Genomic DNA, 25,769 nt, shown 5'->3' with positions numbered 1-25,769 from the left:
GGGATTATGGGCGACTTTGAAATGAAGGAGGAGCTGCTGTCTTTGTAAGCCGTGCACGGCACTACTAAAGGTCAGGCTTTGTTTGAACAACTGTGACAGAGGAAATAGCTTCTGACCCTCCAGGTAACTGCACACAGATAAACTGAGACATATGAGAAGCATACAGTGGGTCTGTGTGATGGTTCATTGGGTAGAAACAGGCTCTAAACCAGGGCTGTTTTATACAATTACATTTGGCCCCCGAGATCATTTCATATGTCAATTATTAATGTGGCAGCCGAATCCTCAGCCCTGCTGAGAATCTATGGCGTTGGAGTTTATTTTGATGGGCACAAAACAAAACAAATAAGCTGCCAGCAAAACTTGCACCTATGAGCATGGACTCAGATCCACTTCAGCTTATCTGTGCTCAAAGCCGTGTTTGATGTTCGTGGAAGCTCGTATTCCACGAAACCAAGTAGTATTTCCAAACTGAAGATCAAGTTTAATACAACAGAGGATATCAGAGACGGGCCACGAAATGGACATCCCAAGAAGACCAATTTCTTCACCCTGTCAGGACTTCAAGTCAATTTTATTTATATCTCAGTTACATCAACAGTTCTGTACGAGAAGGATTTTTACATTTGATTCTGGATTTAACAGAATATGGGAGAAACCTGCTCTCTCGTTCTAGTCCCTGTCAGTACTCTCACATTTTTGTATCAACTGACTATCAAGGAGTTTTTCAGTCCAATGTTAGATCATTATAATAGTCCAGCCCAGAAGTATTAAATGCAAAAACCAGTTTTTCAGCATCAGTCTGAGACAGGAAGCTTTTCAGTTTTAATTAGAGATATTACACAAATCCAAGAAAGCAGTCCTACATAACTCTTCAACATGCACATTCAAGAAGCTCAAAAATGACTAAAAAGGTTCCTCACAGTGTTACTGGAAGCCAAAGTAATGCCATCCACATTAAGTATGTGGTTGGATACCATGTTTCTAAGGTTTTTAAGACTAAGTACAATAACCTCAGTGTTATCTGAATTTAGAAGCAGGAAATTCAATGTCATCCACATGTTTATCTTTAAGACATCCCTGCAGCCTAACTAATATGGTGTGTGTCATCTGGCTTTAATAGTTAAAGCTGGGTAGCTGCATAGCAATGAATATGCTGTGCCTTCCAGTGATACTGCCTAAGGAAAGCATGCGTAATGGACAGAATTGGTACTAGCACAGAACTGAAGACCACTCCATTTACATGACCAAATTGGAGTAAATCTGTTTGCACCTACAGCATGCTCAACAGTGTTAAATATTGCACTGAGGTCTAGGAGGACAAGCAGAGATGAGCCCACTGTCAAAGGCCATACGATCATTTGTCACCTTCACTAAAGCCCACTAAACATCCATAATTAGCAAAGACAGCTGGGATCTACTTTCACGATGAGCCTCTTGAGGTTGTGGTGATCAAGTTTATCTTTCTGAAATACATAGAGCGTCACAATATTTTCGTATTTTGAGATGCACTGCTGCAGGATTAGCACACGAGTGCCCAGAGGAAACGCATCCCAAGTACTGAGCTGACCACGAGGTTCAAAACCATCAGTGTGCCCATTGCACAGCGTCAGGTGTCAATGCAGCTGCATAGCAATGAAATGCTGTGCCTTCTAATGATGCTGCTTAAGGACAACCCCAGCACATTATCAGCAGAGTAATTCTATTGGACTTTTTTAAGCCCTTTAAAAGACACATGTAAAGTTGGCAGCTTGGTGTTTGGTGGTGGGAGCATCGTCTTCATCCAAGAGGACCTTCACATTCTCACAGATGTGGAAACCAGAAGCTTTTCCCAGGTTTGAGCAAAATGTAAGCTTTTTATTTGAGACACTGGGCAGTACAGGATATTTTATACAGACAGGAGCATTCTTAGAACTGTAACTGCAGTAAATCATGACGTGATTCATGTAGAAAACAAATGTGTAACATTTTCTCAGTCTTGGTCTTAAACACTACAGCTATCCTCCTATGTATTTTTTTTAAATAGTGCACTGACTGTTTTGGTGTGATTTACATCTACCATCTCTTCACCAGAGACCCTACTGAACAATGTGAACAATGACAACGAGTGAGGCATCTTTTACACACCCGAAAGCACATTACAAGCAACATCATTCATTTAAACATGTTCCCTGTTAGCTTCCTGCTGTGCTCATGAGCACCACATGCTGTGTAACACCAGTCCACATGGCTGCTGTGTCTTTGCTCTGTAGTGGACCAGGGAAGGAATTCTGTACACAGTTCTGAAGAGCCCATGAGATAACGTGGCTGGTTTATGGCTAAACAAGCAGGAAGCGGCTAAGCCTCAGTTCTCCTCTTGATCTCACTGATAAGATCTGCTCTGGATATATCGACCTGTGCACAAACAGCAGGGGGGGGGGCAGCAAGATAACGTGACGTGTGTGTGAGCATTTCTTTATGTGTGTAATTACAATGACTTGGTGTGCGTGCATCATACCTCCTCTCTGGTTGCCACTACACGCAGCTTCACCACTCCATCCTTCAGCTCCTGTTCTCCCAGTATAGCCACGAGGGGGATTCCTGCTTCCTCACAGTACTGCAGCTGACTCAGCAGTTTGGGGTTCTTTTTGTACATCACCTCAGCCTGCACACACACACACACACACACACACACACGCTCTTTACTGTTCCGATGTCATCTCACCAGTACACATACAGTGGTGTGTTTGCCTCCTTCATGATTTTGATTTTTTCCTGTTTGTCACACTTAAATGTTTCAGATCATCAAACGAATTTAAATATTAGACAAAGATGATATAAGTAAACACAAAATGCAGTTTGTAATATTTTTGTCTAGGGCTGCTCAATTAATCGAATTTTAATCACGATTACGATCTGGGCTTTCAACGATCATTAAAAATGACTGAGCCGATTATTAGCCCCTCCCTCATGCTTTACTCTCGCGCTGCTCCGTGTGGTAAGTCAAGCGCACCGCTCTCCATTTCGAACACGCGTCACAACAATTAAGAGGACCCGAGGGAAGCTCGGAAAGCTAAGCAGAATTATTTGGAGAGGAGAGTGACTGCTGTTGGCTGAAAAGAGGTAAAAAAACAAAACTTCAGTGGTGTGGAAACATTATGGGTTCAGTCAGACGTGGATCAAGTAGACACAGTGTGTAAACTTTGCTAGGATGTAGTAGCTGCACCACAGAGCAACACTGCAAAGTTCACTAAACATAGATGTTTACATTTTTCATTTATTTCTTATATTGCAAACATTTGCACTGTTATCAGTATTTGCACACTATTTTATATTATTTTTTAAAGTCATTATTCAACACATTGTTATTGTTAACCCTTTAAAGCCGGTCAGAGCAGCATGCTCCGTTTTGTGTAACTATTTTTAAATCCCTGTAGAACCTGAACCGCTAAGCTAGCACAATAATTTGTTTTGCATATGAAACCGGAGGAGTTGTACTTACATCTGATGCCATCAGCTTGTCCTCGGTCATGGTTTCGTTCCACATAAAGCTTTGCAAAAATTGCATAAAAAGCACTTGCAGCAACAAAAACAATATTCCAGAAACACGCTTTGCCGATCCATCAGCTGTTCTTAACACTTCCCACTTTGAAAAAGACGTCAACGTGAACTGTCGCATTTCCTGCCCGAAACCAGAAGTGACGTCATTTTCGCAGAAAATCTAGTTTTTTACTTGTAGGCCTTAAAAGCCTATACTGGTGTTTTTATAAGTCATGTTTGACTTTTCTGAATAGTTGCTGGGATGCTTAGGACTCATATTGCACTGCTGGAAATAGTTTATTTTGATGCACATGCTGTTTTCTTTGCAAATTTGCATCATAGGATTGTTTTTTGTTTTTCCTGCAGTATATAAAAATTGCTGTATCTCCAAAATAAAACTATGAAGACACTCAAAATAAATTTCCTGTTGCTGTAAACTATTTTTTGCAACTTTTTTTGTATTTAAAGTTTTGAGGGATAAGCCTCTTAAATTTCTCCAAGTAGAAATATATGTAAAAAAACAAAAACGATTTTCAATTTTTTTGTAGTTTATTGCACTTGTTTGCAATTAATGTAATTACTATGGACTTAATGCATACATATTATTAAAATATGGGCTATAACAGTTGTATTGATGTATAGCAACTTGAAATGCTCCCACAAATGGCACTACAGCATGTCAAAAAAATAATATAAGCTCTGGCGGACTTGGTTCTATAGTAGGTCTTAAAGGGTTCAATAAATATCGTCAAATAATCGCGATCTCAATTTCAGTGAAAATAATCGTGATTATCATTTTTGCCATAATCGAGCAGCCCTATTTTTGTCTAACATTAAATTTGTTAGATGATCTGAAACATTCACGTGTGACAAACATACAGTAAATCAGGTAGGGGGCTAACACTTTTTCACACCACCGTAGTCGATCGCTGGTCAATAGACAACACGGACATGTGCTGTAATGCTAATGACCGGGCTGTCTTACCTGTCTGTGAAAGCTGCCCTTAAAATTGTTGATTTATGTGTTGTGTTTATTTATTCATTGTCACTCTTAAAAAGCTTCCACCAGTTGTTAATAATTTCTTGATTGCATAGTTTAAAAAATATTAGTCTGTGGGGATGGAGAGCAGCTGGCCTGCTCATTAAGACAGGCTTGAACATAATGACTCCATCATAATTATGACTGCAGTATCTGGTCTTTAAGTGATGACATATCAACCCTGCTTCAGTCTTTGTTAAGGCTGTGGTGTTTTTAACATGTTTTCATGTTTTGTATCTTTCAGTGGTTCCCAAACTTTTTTTGCTGGGCCCCCTTTGTTTTACAAGAAAAATGTTCGCGCCCCCCCTCCCCACGTGCACGCACGCACTAACACATCCTCCAACCACACACGCCCATATTTTGCTCCATTGCAGTTTATTTCACACCTCAAACATTCAGTAAACAATTAAGCAAATACAAGTAACCTGCAGGTAGTAAGAAAGTAAACTACTAACTCTGTCACGCTGCGTCCGCACCTACACGGGTATTTTTGAAAGCGCAGCTGTTTCGCCCACACTTAAACGCCGTTTCGAGTCACCGAAAACGGAGATTTTTTAAAACCCTTTTTTGTGTTTACGTGTGGACGAGGAATACAGAGTTCGTCACGCAACGCCAAAGGTATGTGTTTTGTTCCACGTCACGCTGTGGCCACGTTATTGTTTACATGAGATGAACTGCAGAATGATAGAGACGAAATACTGTTAATCTGACTGTCTGCAGGTTTTACAGGCTTACACACAGTTACTGTCCCTCCATTTACAAAGGCAGAGGCGTCACCGTGTGATTATTTTACGTGTAGTTGTTTTTTCCTGTGTAATAATGTTCAACATCAATACATTTTTAAAACAAATGCTTTTCTGTGCAAAATGGGTTCAAAAACATAAACAGCTGTGGGATCCTGTTTGTTTGAACCGGGGAACAAATCGTGGCAGGATCAGCCTGATGTTATTTGTATCCTGCTGTAACTTTACTGTATAAAGAGCAAACATCTCCAACATGTCAGGAGTAGTTAGTCATTACAACAAGTGTTTGTGAACTAAAGATCAAGAATGTGGGATCCTGTTTGTCCGTGATTTGAAGAGCCCAGCGCTGCTCCCGACGCAGGGAAAACCAATCCTGGTGAAGCCAAAGGGAAGATTTGCTTCACCATATTTTCTAGTCTTTGGTTTGGAAACATATTCAGCGACGCTTCATCTCCTGCTTTGCGTTTCTGTAGGCGCCCCATCAAACACTTGTCCATGATGCTAGCAGTGTCCAAGTGTTCTTTTTTTCTTTTCATACCGCGCCCCCCCTGCAATGGCTCTGCCCCCCCACACACACACACACTTTGGGAACCTGTGGTTTATGTTACGCTAACATAGCTGTGTAGCTAGCGATCACGTAGCACATCATTATATAGCAGCTAGCCAAACTTCAGTAACCCTACAAACGTCACTGCTGTTTAGTTTTCTGTCTTCATTTATGTTGGAAGTGATAACAGAGCTGTACGTTTGAATTGTTTCAGAAATCTCTCAGTAAGAACATGCTACGTCATGTCTAGGTGCAAACTAGTGAGCTAACTTCCTGCTAACTTTATTTTATTTTAACTTATTTTGTGTATCATTTCTGGCATGTCAAGTGTACACTACTTGGTGTTCAGCTGGGAGTTGTTCTGAAAGTGCTATATAAATAAATTGTTTGCTTGCTAACTTCTAACTCCGTTAAATGTAATAACTTCTGTGTTCATGGATGCCCGGATGTTAAACTTAATTGTTACACCTGGTAAAGCAGCAACACTGATGATTAAAGATGAATTTAAACAGTGTTTAACTCTCAGTGATGCCACAGTGTTCGTTTGACTTTGGGAGCTGAAGCAGTTTGGACACAGAAACAGCTGATGAAGTCAGACTTAAAGACCGGATAAAGCAGCCACACTGCTCCCCCTGGTGGATACACAAGGTACCCAAACTCTTAGGGTGGGGTTGTTGACAGTATCTCCCCCCTGATCTGTCCTGACACCCCCTGCCACACACCTACCTTGATGCCAGCATTCCAGAGCTCAGAGATGAGTTGCAGTCTCTCCTCCAGCAGGTTCTTCTGAGCAGATGCCACCATGATCTGAACTTCTGTGGTGCGCACCTTCTCCGGTGAGGCCTGAACAATAAAACCATGTCACTGTTGAACTTGTGCATCATTCACAGAACAGTAAAGCTGCTCCAGCTTAAATTTTATTTCACAGATATCAGGCGAGACATTACCTCAGCCTTCTGCTCCATGATGGAGAAGATCCTTTCGATACCTATGCTGACACCCACACAGGGGACTCTCCTCCCCTTGGGGTCGAACATGCCCACCAGGCCATCGTATCGGCCCCCTCCCGCCACGCTGCCCACGCTCACACTCTCTTCTGCATTGGCGCCGTTTTGAGCTTCATTAGCGGCTGAGACTGCGCTTGCCTGAGTCAGCACGGCTTCATAGATCACTCCAGTGTAATAGTCCAGACCCCGGGCCAGACTAAGGTCAAACACCACCTAGAGAAGGCAGAATTTCAAAGTCCGTATCCAGGCAGGGAAGAATGAAGAACGGAAAAACAAAGAAAAACAACAGAGAGACGAAACAAAAGCCCCTTTTCCATTTACCTGCTCGGATTCACTTGCCAAGGTTCACTCAACTCGGATCGACTGGTTTTCACTTACAATCGAGTACCACCTAAAGTGCGTGATTGTTGCTATAGCAACATGGCCGAGCGTCCCGTGACATAATTAGTATGCTAATGGTACCAGGTACCATGACCTAATGGAAAACCCTGAAAACCAGTAAGGGTGTGCTAGTTTTTCACAGGGTTGCATGACCAGTATAAAACCTTTTTTGTCCACATGGAAACCAGATCATTGCTATAGAGCACTCATACTGGAATCCTATACCAGAGAAATCCAAGATCAGTTTCTCACCTTGTCTGTGACATGGAAGAGCTGTAGGTACTTGAAGAGCAGTTTGATGTCTGAGAGGCCAGCGCAGGCCTGCTTACTCTGAGACATTTTATGGTCCTGAAGGAGGCGCTCAGCCAGGTCCATTCCACCTGCATTACATCCAGCACAGTCAGTCTGTGTGTTGCACAAGCGATTCCCTTGGCATGCTCTATTTCATCATTGTGGTGGTACAAGATAAAATGTTTAATGTTGTGTTTCTGAGTCTGTGGGAGTGCAGCATAAGCTTGGACCACATTTTATTTGATGCTGAAGAAAAAGAGCTAAAAAATGCCTCCGCTGAACAGCTGACAGTTCAGGTCACGCTGATTGTTCTACAGACATCAGCTGTGTGGATGTTGGGCACAGTCTCACCCTGCATGCTGACGTACTCCCCAATCTGGTCGGCAGCCTCCTCTGACAGGCCCTTCTCATTCACCATCTCTTTCTTCACGTCCTCCCAGGACATCTAGAGGAGGACACGGGTAAGGATTTCAATTCAACTTTATTTATATAGCGCCAAACCACAACAACACGGTGCTTTATAGTGTAACATAAAGACCCAACAATAATGCAGAAAAAAACCAACATGAAGATGACCCTGTGTGAGCACTTGGTGACAGAAGAAGGAAAAACTCCCTTTTAACCAGGCTCAGGTAGTCCATCTCTCGGGTAGTCCATCTCTCAGGTAGTCCATTTCTCGGGTAGTCCATCTCTCAGGTAGTCCATCTCTCGGGTAGTCCATCTCTCGGGTAGTCCATCTCTCGGGTAGTCCATCTCCTGTGACCGGTTGTGTGTTTGACTAATGACTAATGTCAGAGTGGTGCATAAACACACGGTGAGTAAAAAGAGGTGAGAGATGGAGAAACGCTCAGCAGCCTTGTAACGAATGACCGTGAGCAGCAGGGCTGCAATCATTGCAGGCATAGACGGGACTACAGCACAGTCCACGTTTGTTATATTTACCAACATAACATGGCAGCTCTGTGGAGCACTAGTTATACCCATCTGCTGATAAGCCACACCCTCATCATAACCTGCCAAGCACCGAAGCACTGAGCCTTGTATTTAAAGACGGTTCAACACAGAGCTCTTTGGTGACACCTGGTGCCAAAAATATGACGAGCAGCTTGAATCTACAACTTGAAGTGAAGTGCTGCATTATGATTGGCCACTCAGAGCTGAAATGACAGCTTCTGTTTAACATGATAATGTGACAGTTCAGTCTGACATCGGGCTGATGTGGTGCTTTTTACCTTCCTCATGTAACCATGCACCATGGTGTGTTCTCCCTCTGCTTGGGACTTCTTGATGTTTTGTATTAATATATAGTGTTTGTTTTTTTTAATTAAGTACAACACGATGTTACAATAGGTTGGGAGTATGCTTGTGCAGTGAAGTCCCTGCCTCCATGTGATACGTTTAGATATACTGCAGCTGTGTTTTCTTACAAATTATAACTCTCATTATGTCGCACACTAGTTCGCTATCTGTCGCAAAAAAAATCACCAATGATTCAATTCGTTATGTCTGTGAAGGTTCTCAGTCATCCAGGTCATCGTAGTCAAAGGAGCTTGCAAAGAAAAGCGTCTGGACTTCTTTAAGTTACTTGAAGATGTTTCACCTCTCATCCAAGAAGCTTCTTCAGTTCTAAGGTCAAATGATAAACCTAGTGGGAGTTTCCCCCCACAGAGGGACAAAAGGACCCCTGATGATCCTCTAATCGCCTGAGCCAAGGTGTAAACTGGGTGTGGGTCCCAATCAACCAGAGTTTCGGGTGTGTTCATTGTGAAACCTGGCCCCACCTTATCATGCGAATTCCTGAGGTCAGATGGCCCAGGATGTGAGTGGGCGTTAAGGCGTCTGGGAAGGATCTCAAAACTGGATTATAGATGGCAGACAGTTGGTGTCGTAAACCCCGCCTCTGTTCAAAGATGGTCGCTCACAGTGGACATAAATGCTTCTTTCACTCCTCTTTCAAACCATCTGTCCTCTCTGTCCAAAATGTGAACATTGGCATCCTCGAAAGAGTGACCTTTGACCTTTAGATGCAGATGGACTGCTGAGTCTTGTCCTGTGGAGGTGGCTCTTCTGTGTTGTGCCATGCGCTTGTGAAGTGGCTGTTTGGTCTCTCCAATGTAGAGGTCTGAGCATTCCTCGCTGCACTGTACAGCATACACCACATTGTTAAGTTTGTGTTTTGTCTTTCGGGTGAACCAGTTTCTGTCTGAGTGTGTTGCTGGGTCTGAAATGCACTGGGATGTCATGCTTGGAGAAAACTCTCCTGAGTGTCTCTGATACACCGGCTACATAGGGGATGACAATGTTGTTGCGTCTGTCCTTCTTATCCTCCCTTCAATTCGTCATTAACCACTGAATCGGGGGTTTGACAAATGAAGCTTCAGATGTCATCAATCACGTGACTCTTTTCAGACGACCCTCGCCTCGGCACAGGGCTTCTGAAGCAGTGTGTTCGTTTTTTGGGCACGCACTGGAGCTTCAGCTTCAGACGGGACATCACTGCTACTTGTACTTAAAATCAGCACCCACAGTTCAAAATAATTGCACAAATGCAAACACACTTCTCTAAACCGTGATAATCAATGACATTTGTGTGAATGGGTGGATGACTGTAAAGCGCTATAGAAATACAGGCCATTTACCATTTGTGGCTAATATCTCTTCATCTTACAGCATCTATTTCATCATACACTGAGGAGCTGCTCAAGTGCATGGAAGACAGGATTATAAATCATTAAAATGCTCTAATCAGTAAATATTTGAGTTCTTGGTAAATAAATGGTAAATGGACCGGTTCTTATATAGCACTATTCTACTGACCGGGCACTCAAAGGGCTTTAAAGTGGCTGAAGAAGAATCTTTCTTGATGTGCAAATGTTTTCCTAAGTGAAGTTAGATGGTTGCAAAGACGTCTGTCAAGAACATCCTAAGAATATAATCCACCCACTGTTATCATCTTCAGTGCCCTGTACCAACACAGAGCAGAGCAGCTATCTGAACGCTGCTCCAGAGGTCGATCATCTTGTTAATAATTTCACCTCCTCACTACGTACGACTCTGGATACTGTAGCTCCTGTGAAAACTAAGGTCTCAAATCAGAAGTACCTGACTCCGTGGTATAATTCTCAAACACGTACCCTAAAGCAGATGACTCGTAAGCTGGAGAGGAAATGGCGTGTCACAAATTTAGAGGATCATCATTTAGCCTGGAGAAATAGTTTGCTGCTTTATAAGAAAGCCCTCCGCAAAGCCAGAACATCTTACTATTCATCACTGATTGAAGAAAATAAGAACAACCCCAGGTTTCTCTTCAGCTCTGTAGCCAGGCTGACAAACAGTCAGAGCTCTTTTGAGCCAACCATCCCTTTAACGTTAACTAGTAATGACTTCATGAACTTCTTCACAAATAAAATTTTTATCATTAGAGAAAAAATTACCAATAATCATCCCACAGATGTAATATTATCTACAGCTACTCTTAGTACCATTGATGTTAAGTTAGACTCTTTTTCTCCAATTGATCTTTCTGAGTTAACTTCAATAATTACTTCCTCCAAACCATCAACGTGTCTTTTAGACCCCATTCCTACAAAACTGCTCAAAGAAGTCCTGCCATTAATTAATGCTTCGATCTTAAATATGATCAACCTATCTCTAATAATCAGCTATGTACCACAGGCCTTCAAGCTGGCTGTAGTTAAACCTTTACTCAAAAAGCATCTCTAGACCCAGCAGTCTTAGCTAATTATAGGCCAATCTCCAACCTTCCTTTATATCAAACATCCTTGAAAGAGTAGTTGTCAAACAGCTAACAGATCATCTGCAGAGGAATGGCTTATTTGAAGAGTTTCAGTCAGGTTTCAGAGCTCATCACAGCACAGAAACAGCTTTAGTGAAGGTTACAAATGATCTTCTTATGGCCTCTGACAGTGGACTCATCTCTGTGCTTGTCCTGCTAGACCTCAGTGCAGCGTTCGATACTGTCGACCATAATATCCTATTAGAGCGATTAGAACATGCTGCAGGTATTACAGGTACTGCACTGCAGTGGTTTGTATCATATCTATCTAATAGACTCCAGTTTGTGCATGTAAATGGAGAGTCCTCTTCACACACTGAGGTTCATCCATCCTGATCCAGTCCAATCCTGTTTTGTAAGTGATTTCCGATCTGGACCTACTCTTCTGAGCCTGTGGTACATCTGAGGCGGATCTGATCCAGAGTCACATCTGATTAATCTCACTTCTTATTTCTTGTTGAGCAGCTGCACATAACATTTTCATGCAAATGGCATCAACATAGCAGCTCTCCAAGGAGACGCTTACAGTGCTGTTAGATTACATCAGAGGTGTCACAAATAAAAATGCCATTCCTTTTTACCTCCACAATACTGGTTTCTGAATATTGACAACTGACAACATTCTCATAAGTACGAGGGTCAGGAGAACTGAGTATAGTGATTAGAAGAGTTGGATGTTCACTGCAGTAAGCCTCAGTACCTTGTCCAGTTTATCCACCGTTGAACAGATGGTTCGGAACTTGTCATCTGGAACGCCACACACCGCAAACATTCCATCAAGGATGCGTCGGTCGTTCACCTGCATGTAGAAGATGTGGTTAGAGAGACTCACTCACCACGGCAGCACTCAGCTCAACTAAGTGACAAACCTTAATACGAAAGTCTCCGAGGTCCAGCTCGTTGAGGATCTCATGTACAATCTTTAGACACTCAGCATCTGGGATCATGGCGTCGTATTGCCCTGCTATGTCAAAATCCTGAAACGCAAACACAAACACACATGTTAACCTTGTCACTTCTAAGTCAGTCATCAGTGGTGACGAGCAGCAGATGTCAGTGTAAACTGAAATAGTCAATAGATAAAATACATAAAAATGTATTGTGCAAAGTGTTGCATCATCTACAAAGACTGTACGACAGCTTTGATGCTCTGGCGTCATATGTCAGCAGGGTGACCTGGAAGGTGAGATTTAATACAGAGATCTGGAAGGAGCCAGTGCTGAGGATGATGCAGGAGGAAGAGATGTTGTGGATTTTGCTGGTTAAGAAGTCCAGGACCAAATTGTAGAGGAGGAAGCTCAGGTTGAGACTTTTTGCACCCGAGTCTGAGCCAGGAACAATCTGCAAAAACGTTTTTTCCTGTAGCCCACAGTGACATTGATGGAATCCTTTATGTGGGCCTCGACGACCCTTCTGAAGCACTCCATGGCGATCAGGGAAAGGAGTGTGGACAGCATTTAACAGTCACATTTTTTTATTGCATCAGAGCAGTGACCGTTTACCAAAGTACACCAACCACCTGCTACTCCTCAACAATAGTTTTCCACATCTGTAGCCTCGGGTAGCTAGCTGTCACTACCCGATCCATACCGGAAACCCGATCGGTGCCCCGCATGCACGAAAGGTGTCTACTTCCGGTTGAAGCGTTTTACGATAGTTACGGGTCAGAGTATCTGTTAAGATGTTAAGAATAATAAGTATCTCTTAAAATGTTTCCCATAATGAAACATTTCAATATAATGTAGACGAAAACAAAAAATAAAAAGATAGTTACGGATCAGGACTCTCCGATCCGTACCGCGCATGTGCAGGGGTTTTCGTCTTCTTCTCTTCGTTTAATGGCAGTTTACTCCCCAGTGTACGAGGATACTGCCACCTGCTGACTGAGCGAATAAACCCTATTGTAAACTGAATTAGCATCATTACAAACGTGTGTTAAATTTGATTTAGTGACAGTCGAGTGTGTTTATGCTCGTCTGTGTGGAGAGGATTGTTGGAATAATGATGATGATGTGCGCTATCACTGTCAGTTGTCAGTAAACACTTCATCTGGCTGCTGAATCTTCACGTGACACATTACAAAGTCTGTATTATTAACTCTGTAATTAGGCGCCATTCTTCTTATTTTACGGCACTGTTGTTCAATCGGGGGACGCTCTCTGTTGAGGAGAAAAGCATGAATTTGTTTGCATACGGATTATCCATTGTTTAAATGTCCCGGTAGTCGAAAAGGAGGCAGAGCTGCTGAGAAATGCTAGGAGCTAACTGGGCGCTAACCGTGTCATTCAAATATATTGAATGTCGCAATGTTGGCAAAGAGAGGAAGTGACGTAAGATTTGCGCATGCGGGGTACGGATCGGGTTTCCGGTACGGATCGGGTAGTGACACTAGCTGTAGCCTCGGGTAGCTAGCTGTAGCTTCGGGTAGCTAGCTGTAGCTTCGGGTAGCTAGCTGTAGCCTCGGGTAGCTAGCTGTAGCTTCGGGTAGCTAGCTGTAGCCTCGGGTAGCTAGCTGTAGCTTCGGGTAGCTAGCTGTAGCTTCGGGTAGCTAGCTGTAGCCTCGGGTAGCTAGCTGTAGCCTCGGGTAGCTAGCTGTAGCCTCGGGTAGCTAGTGGACTTTGAATCCTAGCAGTGAAAGGTAGTGCTACTTTTCTGGAGGTTTTGCTGCATATTGGGCAGTTTCTACATTAAGCGCTGTTGCTAATGAGTGTTGAACGCGTGAATGCTTCCTGTTGGTGATGCTGGCAGTGCCTTATTAGTAAAGTGTTGCTACGATGCTTTGGAGTAAAAGCATTGCTACCAAACACCCGGACTACCTACAGGACTGTATTGCTACTGCTTGTGAGCTACTATACACTGGCATGTAGGGAACAGAGCGTTCTGCACTAAAATTCATGGACAGTGTCAGTTTAGCACAAACAGCAGGGCTGTCAACGGCTTCTGCTTGAATCAAGATTATATAGGGGACCCCTCGCCCCTCCTCACACAGGCATCACTGAGCCAGCCTATAGGGAGCTGTGATATTTGACCTTCTGATGAGGTCAGAGTAGATATTCCCATAGTGAGACAAAATTAATGCTATGAAAAAGAACTCAGTCCATGCCATCTGCAGTTGACTTACACACTGATAAAACTCTCTGTAACGTCCCCGGGTCATGGCTGGGTTGTCACGACGATAGACCTTAGCAATGTGATAACGCTTGATGTTGGTTATCTTGTTCATGGCCAGGTAGCGGGCAAATGGTACCTGAAAGAGGGCGGGTCAAGAATAACAACACCACAGAGTAACAATGTATTGCTACTTTCATGACAATGTAACCTTTTCACAAGCTGCACTTGGTTAATAAGAAGCCCCGTTCATTTAACTGCGTATTCTGACTCTGTTGAATGCTCAGTCTAAAGTACCACCACTCTTTTAATCCTTTCTAACATTTTTGTGGAAATGCATGAATGAGAACAGTACAGTTGGCTGTGTCTATTTAAAGGATACAGTGAGGTCATATCTGAGGGACAGCAGCTCTCCTCCTTGGTCTTTGAGATCGTAGATGAGCTTGGAATCTTCTCCATATTTCCCCGTCAATGTTTCCTGTGCAAACAGACAAATAGGTCACTTCCGTGCAATGTGTTCCACATTCCTGCAAATCAATTGCGTGCTGTGTGGTCAAATGTTTGTGAATGTTGAAGGCATTTCACCTCCTTGTGATCAGTGTGTCAAAAATAATGTCTCACACAGAATATGTGATATATAATTCTCATAATTAACATTTAACAATATAAACCTATAGGCTACACACCAACACAAATCCTAGCTAACAACAGGTATAAACACAAAGTCAACAGCACAAAGCTTTAAAGCAATCGAGGAACTTGACTTCCGGTTGCGCCATAAGATGGCGGCCAAGAGCTCCCAGTCATCTCAGCAAAAATGTTATTATTTATTTTGTACTGCTTTCTATTTCTGTGCGCACAGCGCGATCATATACGCGGTATGACGGACAAACGCTTTTGGAGCAATGTTCGTCAGCCAGTTCGGACTTTACAGCAGGTTTCGACACCGTGGATGCCTGGGATCCTTTGTTTACTTGCGCGACGCCGTGGGAAAACAAAGAGTGGGAAACGCGCCAGAGTTTTGAGCCGATCCCGACAGAGAAACGGCAAGCCAACTCTGCCCAGCATCCTGCTCGCAAATCTCCAGTCTCTGGACAACAAACTTGACGAGCTGCCTGCACGGATTAAACACCCAAAAGACATCAGGAACTGCTGCGTTCTGGCCTTCACGGAGACGTGGCTGGAGCCCAGCATCCCCAACCGCACCGTCACGCTGAATGGATTCACTGTTTACCGGGGAGACCGAACGAAGGACTCAAGCAAGAAAAGGGGAGGAGGGGTGTGCTTTATGGTTAACTCTATGTGGGATAGAGATGTGTGTATCTTAAAAACTTACTGCTCTCAGAGCCTCGAGCTGCTGAGCATTAAAGTCAGGCCTTTTTACCTCCCGAGGGAGATCAGCTCAGTTCTCCTCTCAGCTGTTTACATTCCCCCACACGCTGATAAAGCTTCGGCTGTGGACGAACTGTATGACATCATTATTGGACCTGAGAATTAAAATCCTGACGCTGCCTTTATTGAGCTGGGACTGCTTTGAGACAACTGACTGGCAGATATTTGTGGATGCAGCTGATGGCAACATCAATGAACTCACAGGGCAGGGATAGCTCAGTAGGTAGAGTGGTGGCCCCATGATCGGAAGGTCGGGGGTTCGACTCCACTGAACGGCTACCCTGAGGTACCCCTGAGCAAGGTGCCGTCCCTACACACTGCTCCCCGGGCGCTGCACTGGTGGCTGCCCACTGCTTCACTGGGTGAATGGGTTAAATGCAGAGGAACTATTTCCCTATGGGGACTAACACGCACACTTTACACTTTACACAGACTCTGCCATTGGATATATTGGAAAATGCATGGACGATACCATCACTAAAACCACCGTCCGCATATATCCAAATTCCGGGGAATTTGGACGAGAAGTTGTTAAGCTGCAGACGAGCTTAACAACTTCTATGCTCGTTTTGATGCAGACAACAGAGAGCAGATCCTCTACCCTCATGAGGACAGTGAGGCTGTAACTAACTCTCAAAACAGAAGCTGTAAGATGGTCTTTCAAAAGGGTCAATCCTCACAAAGCTCCGGGACCGGACGGCATCCCAGGCCGGCCTCTCAGAGTGTGCGCCGACCAGCTGGCAGAGGTGTTCACCAACATCTTCAACCTCTCCCTGAGGCACTCAGTGGTCCCCACGTCCCTCAAAACATCCACCATCATTCCCGTTCCCAAGAAATCTGTGGTCTCCTGTCTGAATGAGTACAGTCCTGTTGCACTGACATCCATCATCATGAAGTGGCTCGAGCGGCTGGTCAAAGGTCATATCTGCTCCTCCCTCCCTGACATACTGGGCCCTCTTCAGTTCTCCTATCGGACAAACAGAACCACAGAGGATGCCATCGCCCTGGCAATGCACACCTCCCTCACTCACCTGGAAAAAGGGAATACATATGCAAGAATGCTCTTCATCGACTACAGCTAGGTAGGGCTGCCACGATTAGTCGACTAGTCACGATTACGTCGACTATCAGAATCGTCGACGACTAATTTAATAGTCGACGCGTCGTTTGAAGCTTTGTTAGATCCCAAAAGACGCAGGAATAAGTAGCAGGATTTAAGAGTGTAATAACGGACTGAAACAGAAGATGGCAGCACTGCATGTACAAGGATGCCAGCTGCCGTTAAACCCCGAAGAAGAAGAAGTAGCTGTGTCCCAAAATTCATAGCACCACCCTGCTTAGTTTCCAACAATGGCGGCAGCTAGTTAGTTTTAATATTACTCTTATTATTCTTTCTGGGTCACAAAATAAACGTTTAACATATTTTCAGGCGAGAATGTAGCTGTGTAAACCTCAAATATCTGCTCAGTTTATCAGGACACCACATATTTTCAAAAGCACTCCGAAGTTTTCGGAGACGTCTGTTACCCACTAGCTCGATAGCTAGCCGGGGGCTAGGCTAACTAGAGCCGTGAGAACACCGGACTCCCGGCAAATCGTTTTCAAACCCACCGCCGTCTTTCGCTACTCAGGTTAAACATGATATATGAGTCACTTAGATAACTTAAAATGTTATTGTTTGGCTTTCTTTAGTATTTTACTTGTTCCTGAGTAAATCGGTTTGGCTGAGATTAAAGTTTTTACACAGCTGAATAAACATCAAGCAGACAGCTGATTATCAGAAGTGTGAGACGCTGGAGAATTTACTCCGGTGTCCTGTTATATTTTAGATAGCAAGGAGTTTATTAAACTTCACCGAAACAATCTGCAAATTTCATTAAAATTGAATAAACTATCATCTTGTCTTTATTGTTAGTTAGCACCTTAAACACTTCAAGCTGTAAGCTAATGATAGTTATATAAGAGCAGATGCTGCTGGTGCAATAAGCTGTAGTTTTACGTCCAATGGATGATGATCTGATTAGTCAACTAATCGCAAAAATAATCGGTGACTAGTCAACTATCAAAATAATCGTTTGTGGCAGCCCTACAGCTCGGCATTTAACACCATCATCCCCTCAAAACTTGCCTCGTAGCTCGTCGACCTTGGGCTGGGAACACCGATCTGCAGATGGATTCTAAACTTCCTCACAAACACGCCCCAGGTGGTGACAGTTGGTAAGCACACCTCCTCATCACTCATCCTAAACACAGGAACGCCACAGGGTTGTGTGCTTAGCCCCCTCCTTTATTCCCTGTTCACACACAACTGTGTTGCTAAACATGAGTCCAACACCATCATCAAGTTTGCAGATGACACAACGATCATAGGCCTCATCACAGACAACGATGAGACGGCCTATAGAGAGGAGGTGATGGCGCTGTACGAGTGGTGTCTGGAAAATAACCTGACTCTCAACATCAGCAAAACTAGAGAGATGATAGTGGACTACCGGAAACGACCAGTCAGGGAAGACCAGCCCATCCACATCAACGGTGTCAAGGTCAAAAGGGTCAGCAGCTTCAAATTCCTTGGAGTCAACATCACCGAGGATTTCTCCTGGACCCTTCACACAGACACTGCTATCAGGAAAGCTCGCCAGCGACTCGACTTCCTGAGGAGGCTGAGGAAGTTTGACATGAACGCGAATATCACCTCAAATTTCTACAGGTGTGCAGTCGAGAGCTTACTGACGAGCTGCATCACAGTTTGGTACGGAAGCTGCTCTGCCAGCAGCCGGAAATCACTACAGAGGGTGGTGAAGGCAGCAGAGCACATCACTGGCACGAGGCTTCCTGCCATTCAGGACATTTATCTTCAACGGTGCCTCCGCAAAGCACACAGCATCATCAAGGACCACAGCCACCCAGCACATCAGCTCTTCTCCTTGTTACCATCTGGCAGACGTTACAGGAGTCTGTCTGCTCGGACTACAAGACTCAAAAACAGTTTTTACCACCGAGCCATACGACACCTCAACCACAACACTTAAACACACACAACACAGTCCACAGGACGCACTCAGAAGCTACCCTGCAGCTTCACAAGTACTCTGCACAATCTGCACTGGTCACTCCACTTTATTGGTATTTATATTAGGCAGAAAATGTGCAATACTGTACCAACTGTTCAGTCTGTACTGCTGCTCATTCCTGCCACTGTGCAATATCCCCCCCGTCACATTCCTATTTAAGATTTTTTTTATTTAATCACTAGTGTGTACATATATTTATATATTTATTAGGGGTGCAACAATACTCGTATCGATATTGAACCATTCGATACAGTGCTTTCGGTTCGGTACCCATATGTATCAAACAATACAAAATTTTTTATTTATTTTATCAACTTTCCTTCTGACGATGCTGTCTGTGTTGAGCGCTCAGTGGATCTGCGCTCGACAGTGCAGCCTAGGCGGAGTAGTCGAACGCAGATTCCCTGAGCGCAGGGCAAGCTAGCGAGACAGAAGTTAAGCTCTCCTTGCAACATGGCAAATTGAACCTCCCCCACCCTCATTCAGATCTGGCCTTTGGAACTATTTTGGTTTTCATGTGACGTATGAAGGTAAGCGCGTCATGGACTAAAGTAAAACAGTATGTTGGATGTGCCACGCAATGCTCAATTACATTGGTGGGAGCTAGTGCGTTAGCGCAGTTAGCTCGTTAACGTGTTGACGCCGTCCAGCCCCACGCACGGGTCTATCCGCGGTAGCTCGTTAACGGAGATTTGCCGTGTTGTGGCGTTAACGTCATTTCAGATTAACGCTGACAGCACTAGTGGGAACACAACGAATATGACTGCACATTTACTCCGACATCATCCTAGTGCAAAGACAAGTGGAAGCAGACAAAAACAACAAGCACGCATGCTACAAACTTTACCCGAGTCATTTAGACAGCCGTTAGCACAGGATTCTCCTTATGGGGACCTGATATGTTTAATATGCTGCTGAGAATATAGCCCAGAAGAAGCGTATAGTATAGCTTTTATTTTGAAAGAGCCATTTCTCTGTAATAAACTCTCTTTTCCAAAGATGAGTGATTTCTCCGTCAGATTTATTTTTTTATTTTTTTATTATTTTGTTGTTTCAGCAACATTAAATTTAAAAACTGTATTTTTGAGTTAAAATATATATTTATAATTTTAATAAATGACAAATTAAAAAAGCATGAACATTTTTTTTTGTATCGAAAAAATATTGAACCGTGACACCAAAGTATCGAACCGAACCGTGAATTTTGTGTATCGTTGCACCCCAATATATACATATTTAGTCTGTTAACTGTTAATCTTTTTTCTTTTACTATATTTTATTAATATTTTGCTCTTAACCATTTTTTTTCTACTGTACCATTCTGCTGAGTGACTGTCTTCTGCTCGTCAAATACATGTCATTGCAATGTTGACCCTGTGCTAACTTGCATATGACAAATAAAACTGAAAACTGATTAGCACACTGTCTGTATCCGGCCTTTAAGCCTGACGTCATTAGCTGTGTCTGGGCCCAAAGTCAAACGAACACTGCGGCATCACTGAGAGTAAAACTCTTAATATCCAGTTTAACAATAGCCTTAAGTTTAACATCCAGGCATCCATGAAAACAGAATTTAATACATTTAACGGAGTTAGAAGTTAGCAGGAAGTTAGCTCGCTACTTACCACCTAAACATGATGTAGCATGTTCTGACTGAGGGATTTCTGACAAAATTCAAACGTACAGCTCTGCTGTCACTTCCAACATAAATGAAAGTAAACAGCAGTGACACTTGTAGGGTTACTGAAGTTGGGCTAGCTGGTATATAACGATGTCCTACGTGGTGGCTAGCGACACAGCTATGTTAGCGTAACATAAACAGTGAAGCTGGAGGATGAACGTTAACTTTTTTCCACTCGATAAAAGTTAACTTGAGGGTTCCCGATGGTTTTAAAAGCTGAGCTTTAAAATGAATAGCGGTAATAAAAACCGAGAGAGGCCGACAGTGATCACTGACTGTTTTTAGGGGCTTTTGAGATTAAATAGAACAAGATACAAAGCATTAAAACATGTTAAAAACACAAAAGCGTCATTAAACACAGGGTAGTTTGGGCCCGGAAGCAGGATTCATCACGTCATCACTTAAAGACCGGATAGGTGCTTGCAAAGAGCCGAAGTTGTGTTAGCGGCACAACTTCGTTATTTAGCAGTTAGCTGTTGTTTCGGTCCTGAATGCAGTTTGCACTTCACCATTGCGCTCTGGTTCTTTTGTGCAATAAAAATGAAAGTAGTCAGCTAATTGTAGCATAAGTACGAGTGGAACCGATAAGCGGGATTGAGAGTCTGGCAGACTAACAATTCCAAGGAATTGAACTACTGGGAACCGGTTTGCTAAAAGAACTAATACCCGATGCCCATTCCTATTTTTCAAGCAGCAAACTTGTTAAACTAAGTCAAACTCTACCTTTAGTTCAAAAACAGGTGTGTCGATGGTCTCGGCTCCATGTCGTTTGAAGCAGCGGATGATGGTGTTGAAGACTTTTTCTCTGATGGCCATCTGTTTGGGGTTGTAGTCTCTCGTTCCCTGACAAACACACATTGTCAATCAAATAATTCTATTGTGAGAATATGTATGCACTTGTTGTTTGTTGTCATTTTTTTGTTCAGCATCCTCTTTGTAACAGATTTCACCGTGCGGTAACCAGTAACCACTCAGCCTACCAGAGGTTGTAAATGGTCGCTGTCCTAGGCCTGGGTGACTGAATCCATGTAACTTTTTACATTAAAAAGAAATCTAACTTAGAGCCACTGGGGTTGTAACACACCATTGGAAAGCTTACCATACAGACATTTTCTGGTCCTCTAGAAGAGATGTGATTGATTAAAGGATAAGCAGATATCCACATAAAGCATCATGTACTTTGATGACACAATTTGGGGTAGTCTGATCCTTGCATTTTTGACTACCGACACTAAAGTTTGATTCGTTAAACCCACTCTTATGAAGGGGTTCTTTGATCTGATCTTTGGTAACAAGCTATCTAGAGCTATTATATTTTTTTAATTATAATGCAGCCACTTGGTGCCAATGATCTCACAGACAGGCTTCTCTGTAACCAAAGCTACGCCTGCTTCTACTTACAACAAGCTTTTAATCAAATGGTATGTGCCCGAATATAAAGGTAGCGGGTACTTTGCCATTGAGAGCTCCTTTTATTCCACCAAGTCCTGCTGAGATAGTAAGATAAGCTTTACACATGTGACATAAAGTTAAATGGTTGTGTTTGTCTTGTCCTAATACAGACGATACCAGGCCTGTGCCACAGAATATTCTGTAAATATAAACGTGTATTTCCTTAAATACAACAGTACTTTAATCTTACCTTTGGTGTTTTAAGGACAAATTGGGTTTTGCCATCATCTCCTAACTGAGCCTTTAGTGCCAGCAGTTTAGCTACCTCTTCATCAATCTGCATGAGAACACAGAACAAAATATAAAGTGTTCAGAGGTTTTATACTGTATTTAACAACTGTAGCGTGAAAAATTATGAATACATCTTGTCAAATAAACACATGGACAGCAGCCTACCTGAGCCACAGTGATCCCAGGGAAAGAGTGAAGAGATCGGACACATGTGGGAGCCCGAAAGCCCACCAGAGCGGAGCAGGCACGAACCCAGATCATGCCCAGCATGGTTATTCCACAGTGCAGGAAAATGGTATGGATTTCAAAAAAAAAAAAAAGTAAAGTAGGACCAAAAAAAGATCAGAGTGCATCAAGAGTGCAGCATAATCCAGTGGTGTTGTACAGAGCCAGCCGCAGCAGCCAGTCAGGAGGGTTGGGTTAACCAGACGGTGAAGTAGATGGTGGAGATGATGAATCGTGTGACAGGCCAAGGTCACCACAGGTCAGGCAGGAAGAACAGGAGAAAAGTGGTAAGCAACCCTATCACTAGGAGAGGGTGGGGCATGATGCATCATCACCACAGTGAGGAGAACAGAACACGAGATGCAGCAAGTCAATCACAGCAGCCCAACAGCCCCCCACCCACCCGGCAAACAAAGTCTTTCACTAATGTGATAAAAACTGATTTAGACAACAAGTGCACAGATGCACCTCTTGAACTGTTTAAAAAAATCTATGATTCCTTTTTTTCCCCTGTATTTGTATAGCGCTTTCCTTCACTTATTGTCCACAGCCACAAAAAGTTGGTTAACATGTCTACTGTTGCTGCTTTAACCTGTTATTGCATTTAGCAAACTCTACCTGTCAGCAAGCATTTGTAACTTAGTCTCAATAAATCTCTATGGTGTCATTTTCATAAAGCGAGTCAGAACTAACATCAAACAATTCAGATAAAAGACAGGAAATGGATGAGACTGCTGTCTGAACGACTCGGCTAAGGCATCTTCTCTGAGAAATAAGAATATGCTCTATGGTCCAGTCTAGAAGATTCCTGAATAACACAAAGGGCACGTTTTTAATTCATGTTGTTCTACGAGGATTTATGACGGGCTAAAACAAACACTGGCCCCTAGAAGATGTCTTGATCGTCTTAGTGTTTGCTAATAGTAAACGCTTCTGCACCGTCCCATACATTTGGCATTTATTGTGGTATCAGCTACATATTCTCAGTGGTCACAGGCTCTGATAATGCCCGTGTTAACGCATGCGTGTTATTGCATCAGCTCTCCTTACACATTTCCATAACGAGAATAAGAACGTTGAAAATCCACGTTTTAAAGCCGTGAAGAAAATAAAAAGCTATATCATTGTTATCTAATTCGTTAATTCATTACATAATAGGTGCCAACATGCATGTTAACATCCGCTAGCTAACTGGGCTGAATGAAGGAGGCCGGACCGATTAGAGCGCAGGACTTTTCCTGTAAGCTAACTCTATGGTGGAATAAAAAAAACTGGCTTTTGGGAAGTGTAGTCTCCTTCTCCCTGAAACCTGAATTTAGCGGATATTGTTTTCTAAATATAAGCGCCTTCCATTTTTTCGGAAAGCCAAGTTATTGAGCATAATCTATGTCGAAATGAGAACTGATTAATAATCATATTAGACAGTACTGAGTCAGATGCTAACAGCATGTATTCCAAGACCGAGAGCTAAACTGCGAGTATGAAAACCTTCTACATGTATTATATAGCTAATCTAGCTAGCAAACAACCAATCAGTTAAAATGCCGAAGCATGGCGCAGCATGCTGTAACTCACTTGTCTTAACATCATAATTAATATTAAGAGTAAATCTTAGTACGGACCTGCTCTTTGCTCGCCTTCTCTGATTTTAACTTCCGGACGACTTCCCCTTGACTTTTAATCGCTTCTTGTATCTGAGCCTTGTCTTCCATTGCTTTTTCTAAATGGTTTTATAGCGCTACCTACTTCACCGGCTACCTACAGCACATACGGACTTGTAACTGTCAACGGAGCATAAAACGGAAACGGAAATAAACGCAACTTCCGATTCATCATTCGTGATGTTCCCGTGTGTCTTTTTATGTGTAATTTCTTTACTTATATTGGTAAATAGACTTCAGTAAACAGGATTTACAAAGGGGTTATACATGAAATTCAAAGTTTCCTGCATTTCAAGTATCTTTATTACTCTGTGTTAGGGACATACATTATAACCGATCCGGTCACTTAAAATATGTTTACTGTAACTGTTGTTATATTTGTTGCCTTTTCTGCTTTCCTTTTGGTCAGATTACTCTTAAAAAATACATTTTAATGTCAAAGAGATTTTTAACAGCATAAAGGATATATAAAAGTCACTGCCAAAAACTAATTGCAGCTTCTACCTTGTGACAGGAATCTTGTTGGTGGCTCAAGATGACTTGATATCATTCATGAGGGATATTTTTGAAATCTTTTTCACATATTATAGACCAACAAGTTATTTATAGCTTAGTTACAATCACTTTTTGGCAAATACCGGTAATCTGTTTTTGGCAGACAGGAATTCATTAGTTGGGGACACCAAGTTTATGACCTTGAAATTGATTCCATTACTTTAGGAGGAAGGGGGAGTGAAATACATTTTCTTTGTATAACCTTAATTGTCCCAATTTCAAATGATTTTAGAATAAGGTTTCTTTTAGCTGGATTAGAATAGATTTTGTTTATCAAAGTCGTTCTGATCACTTTGTTTGTGCACCTGCAGTCAGAAAAGTCCTGCGATGCACAGCTGTCACTCTAAGAGAAATTTAAGAATGCGCTCTCTCTTCTTCGGGTTATGACTGTCTGTCATACTGAGCATTTGCCTGGTGGACCCCGATGGGTCAATTGAGCTGCGCACCCGTTGTACAAGGACTAACAGCAGCCCATTAAACTCTAATTTCAGGGGTTTATTTTAAGTTTACAGAATATAACATCTGGTAAGACGATGAGTTTTACTTCTCACTGTCTGTGTTATGTGTATCCATTTATCGTGTATGCTACTTTGCTCTGTGGACTGTAAAATGTTTCAGTGTATTCATGAAATAAACCAGAATTTCAATGTCTGAATCTTTTACTGTTTTTCTGCTTTGTTCACTCCAAGTTTGACAAAACCCACAGCTCACAAACATCGCAGCGCAATCTCAGTGTATTTAGCTGCTTTTTCCCTAAACACAATCAGCTGACTGAGAGAAATGCCTGTAGTCATCCACTTTGGTCACTGTGAATGTTGAAGGAGCTTTGTTCCATAGACACCTTATACTAGTGTTTCCTGCACTTAATCCAACACTGCTATGTTCTATTTAAACCCAGATTCCTTTTATAGTTTGCAGTGAAATTTGTTAAACCGTTGCTTAATGGGACAGAAGTACACGTCACTCTTTACTAACACATTGTAGATGAGTTTATTGCTGAACAGCACAGCTAACAGCCTCACACACTCTTTAGATTTCTGAAGCTTTGTGTGTAATGGTTTAGTCTC

The 25,769-nt window shown here is 42.7% G+C and overlaps 1 protein-coding gene across 2 annotated transcripts; it reads right to left on the bottom strand.

Moving 5' to 3' along the window:
• Window positions 1–1,836: 1,836 nt before the first annotated feature.
• Window positions 1,837–24,299, bottom strand: hars (histidyl-tRNA synthetase). Of its 2 annotated transcripts, XM_082550109.1 has the most exons (14): window positions 24,109–24,240; window positions 22,427–22,789; window positions 22,221–22,307; window positions 21,302–21,421; window positions 14,814–14,909; window positions 14,445–14,570; window positions 12,193–12,300; window positions 12,024–12,122; window positions 7,879–7,972; window positions 7,489–7,616; window positions 6,796–7,068; window positions 6,575–6,691; window positions 2,498–2,644; window positions 1,837–2,394 (listed from the first exon to the last, which is right to left on the bottom strand). In XM_082550109.1, the coding sequence occupies exons 2-14, from the start codon at window positions 22,529–22,531 to the stop codon at window positions 2,338–2,340; spliced, it is 1,557 nt and encodes a 518-aa protein (XP_082406235.1). In that variant the 5' UTR covers window positions 22,532–22,789; window positions 24,109–24,240; the 3' UTR covers window positions 1,837–2,337. The 2 variants fall into 2 exon arrangements, with proteins under 2 accessions (XP_082406235.1, XP_082406236.1); XM_082550110.1 differs by lacking the exon at window positions 22,427–22,789 and having other exon boundaries at window positions 24,109–24,299.
• Between the last annotated feature and the right edge of the window lie 1,470 nt (window positions 24,300–25,769).

Source organism: Aulonocara stuartgranti, assembly GCF_965226115.1.
Source record: "Aulonocara stuartgranti genome assembly, chromosome: 2".
NCBI lineage: Eukaryota > Metazoa > Chordata > Actinopteri > Cichliformes > Cichlidae > Aulonocara > Aulonocara stuartgranti.
Note: the sequence above shows the minus strand (reverse complement) of the source record. Positions and strands in the feature narration are given on the sequence as shown.

What these genes read in the sequence shown, in the direction of transcription:
- hars (XM_082550109.1), bottom strand. Translation starts at nt 22,531, where the DNA reads ATGCTGGGCATGATCTGGGTTCGTGCCTGCTCCGCTCTGGTGGGCTTT. An exon ending in CACCTGTTTTTGAACTAAAG is followed by an intron (nt 14,910 to 21,301) that starts GTAGAGTTTGAC and finishes CTGTTTGCACAG; the next exon opens with GAAACATTGACGGGGAAATA. An exon ending in TCTGGAATGCTGGCATCAAG is followed by an intron (nt 2,645 to 6,574) that starts GTAGGTGTGTGG and finishes GTGTGTGTGCAG; the next exon opens with GCTGAGGTGATGTACAAAAA.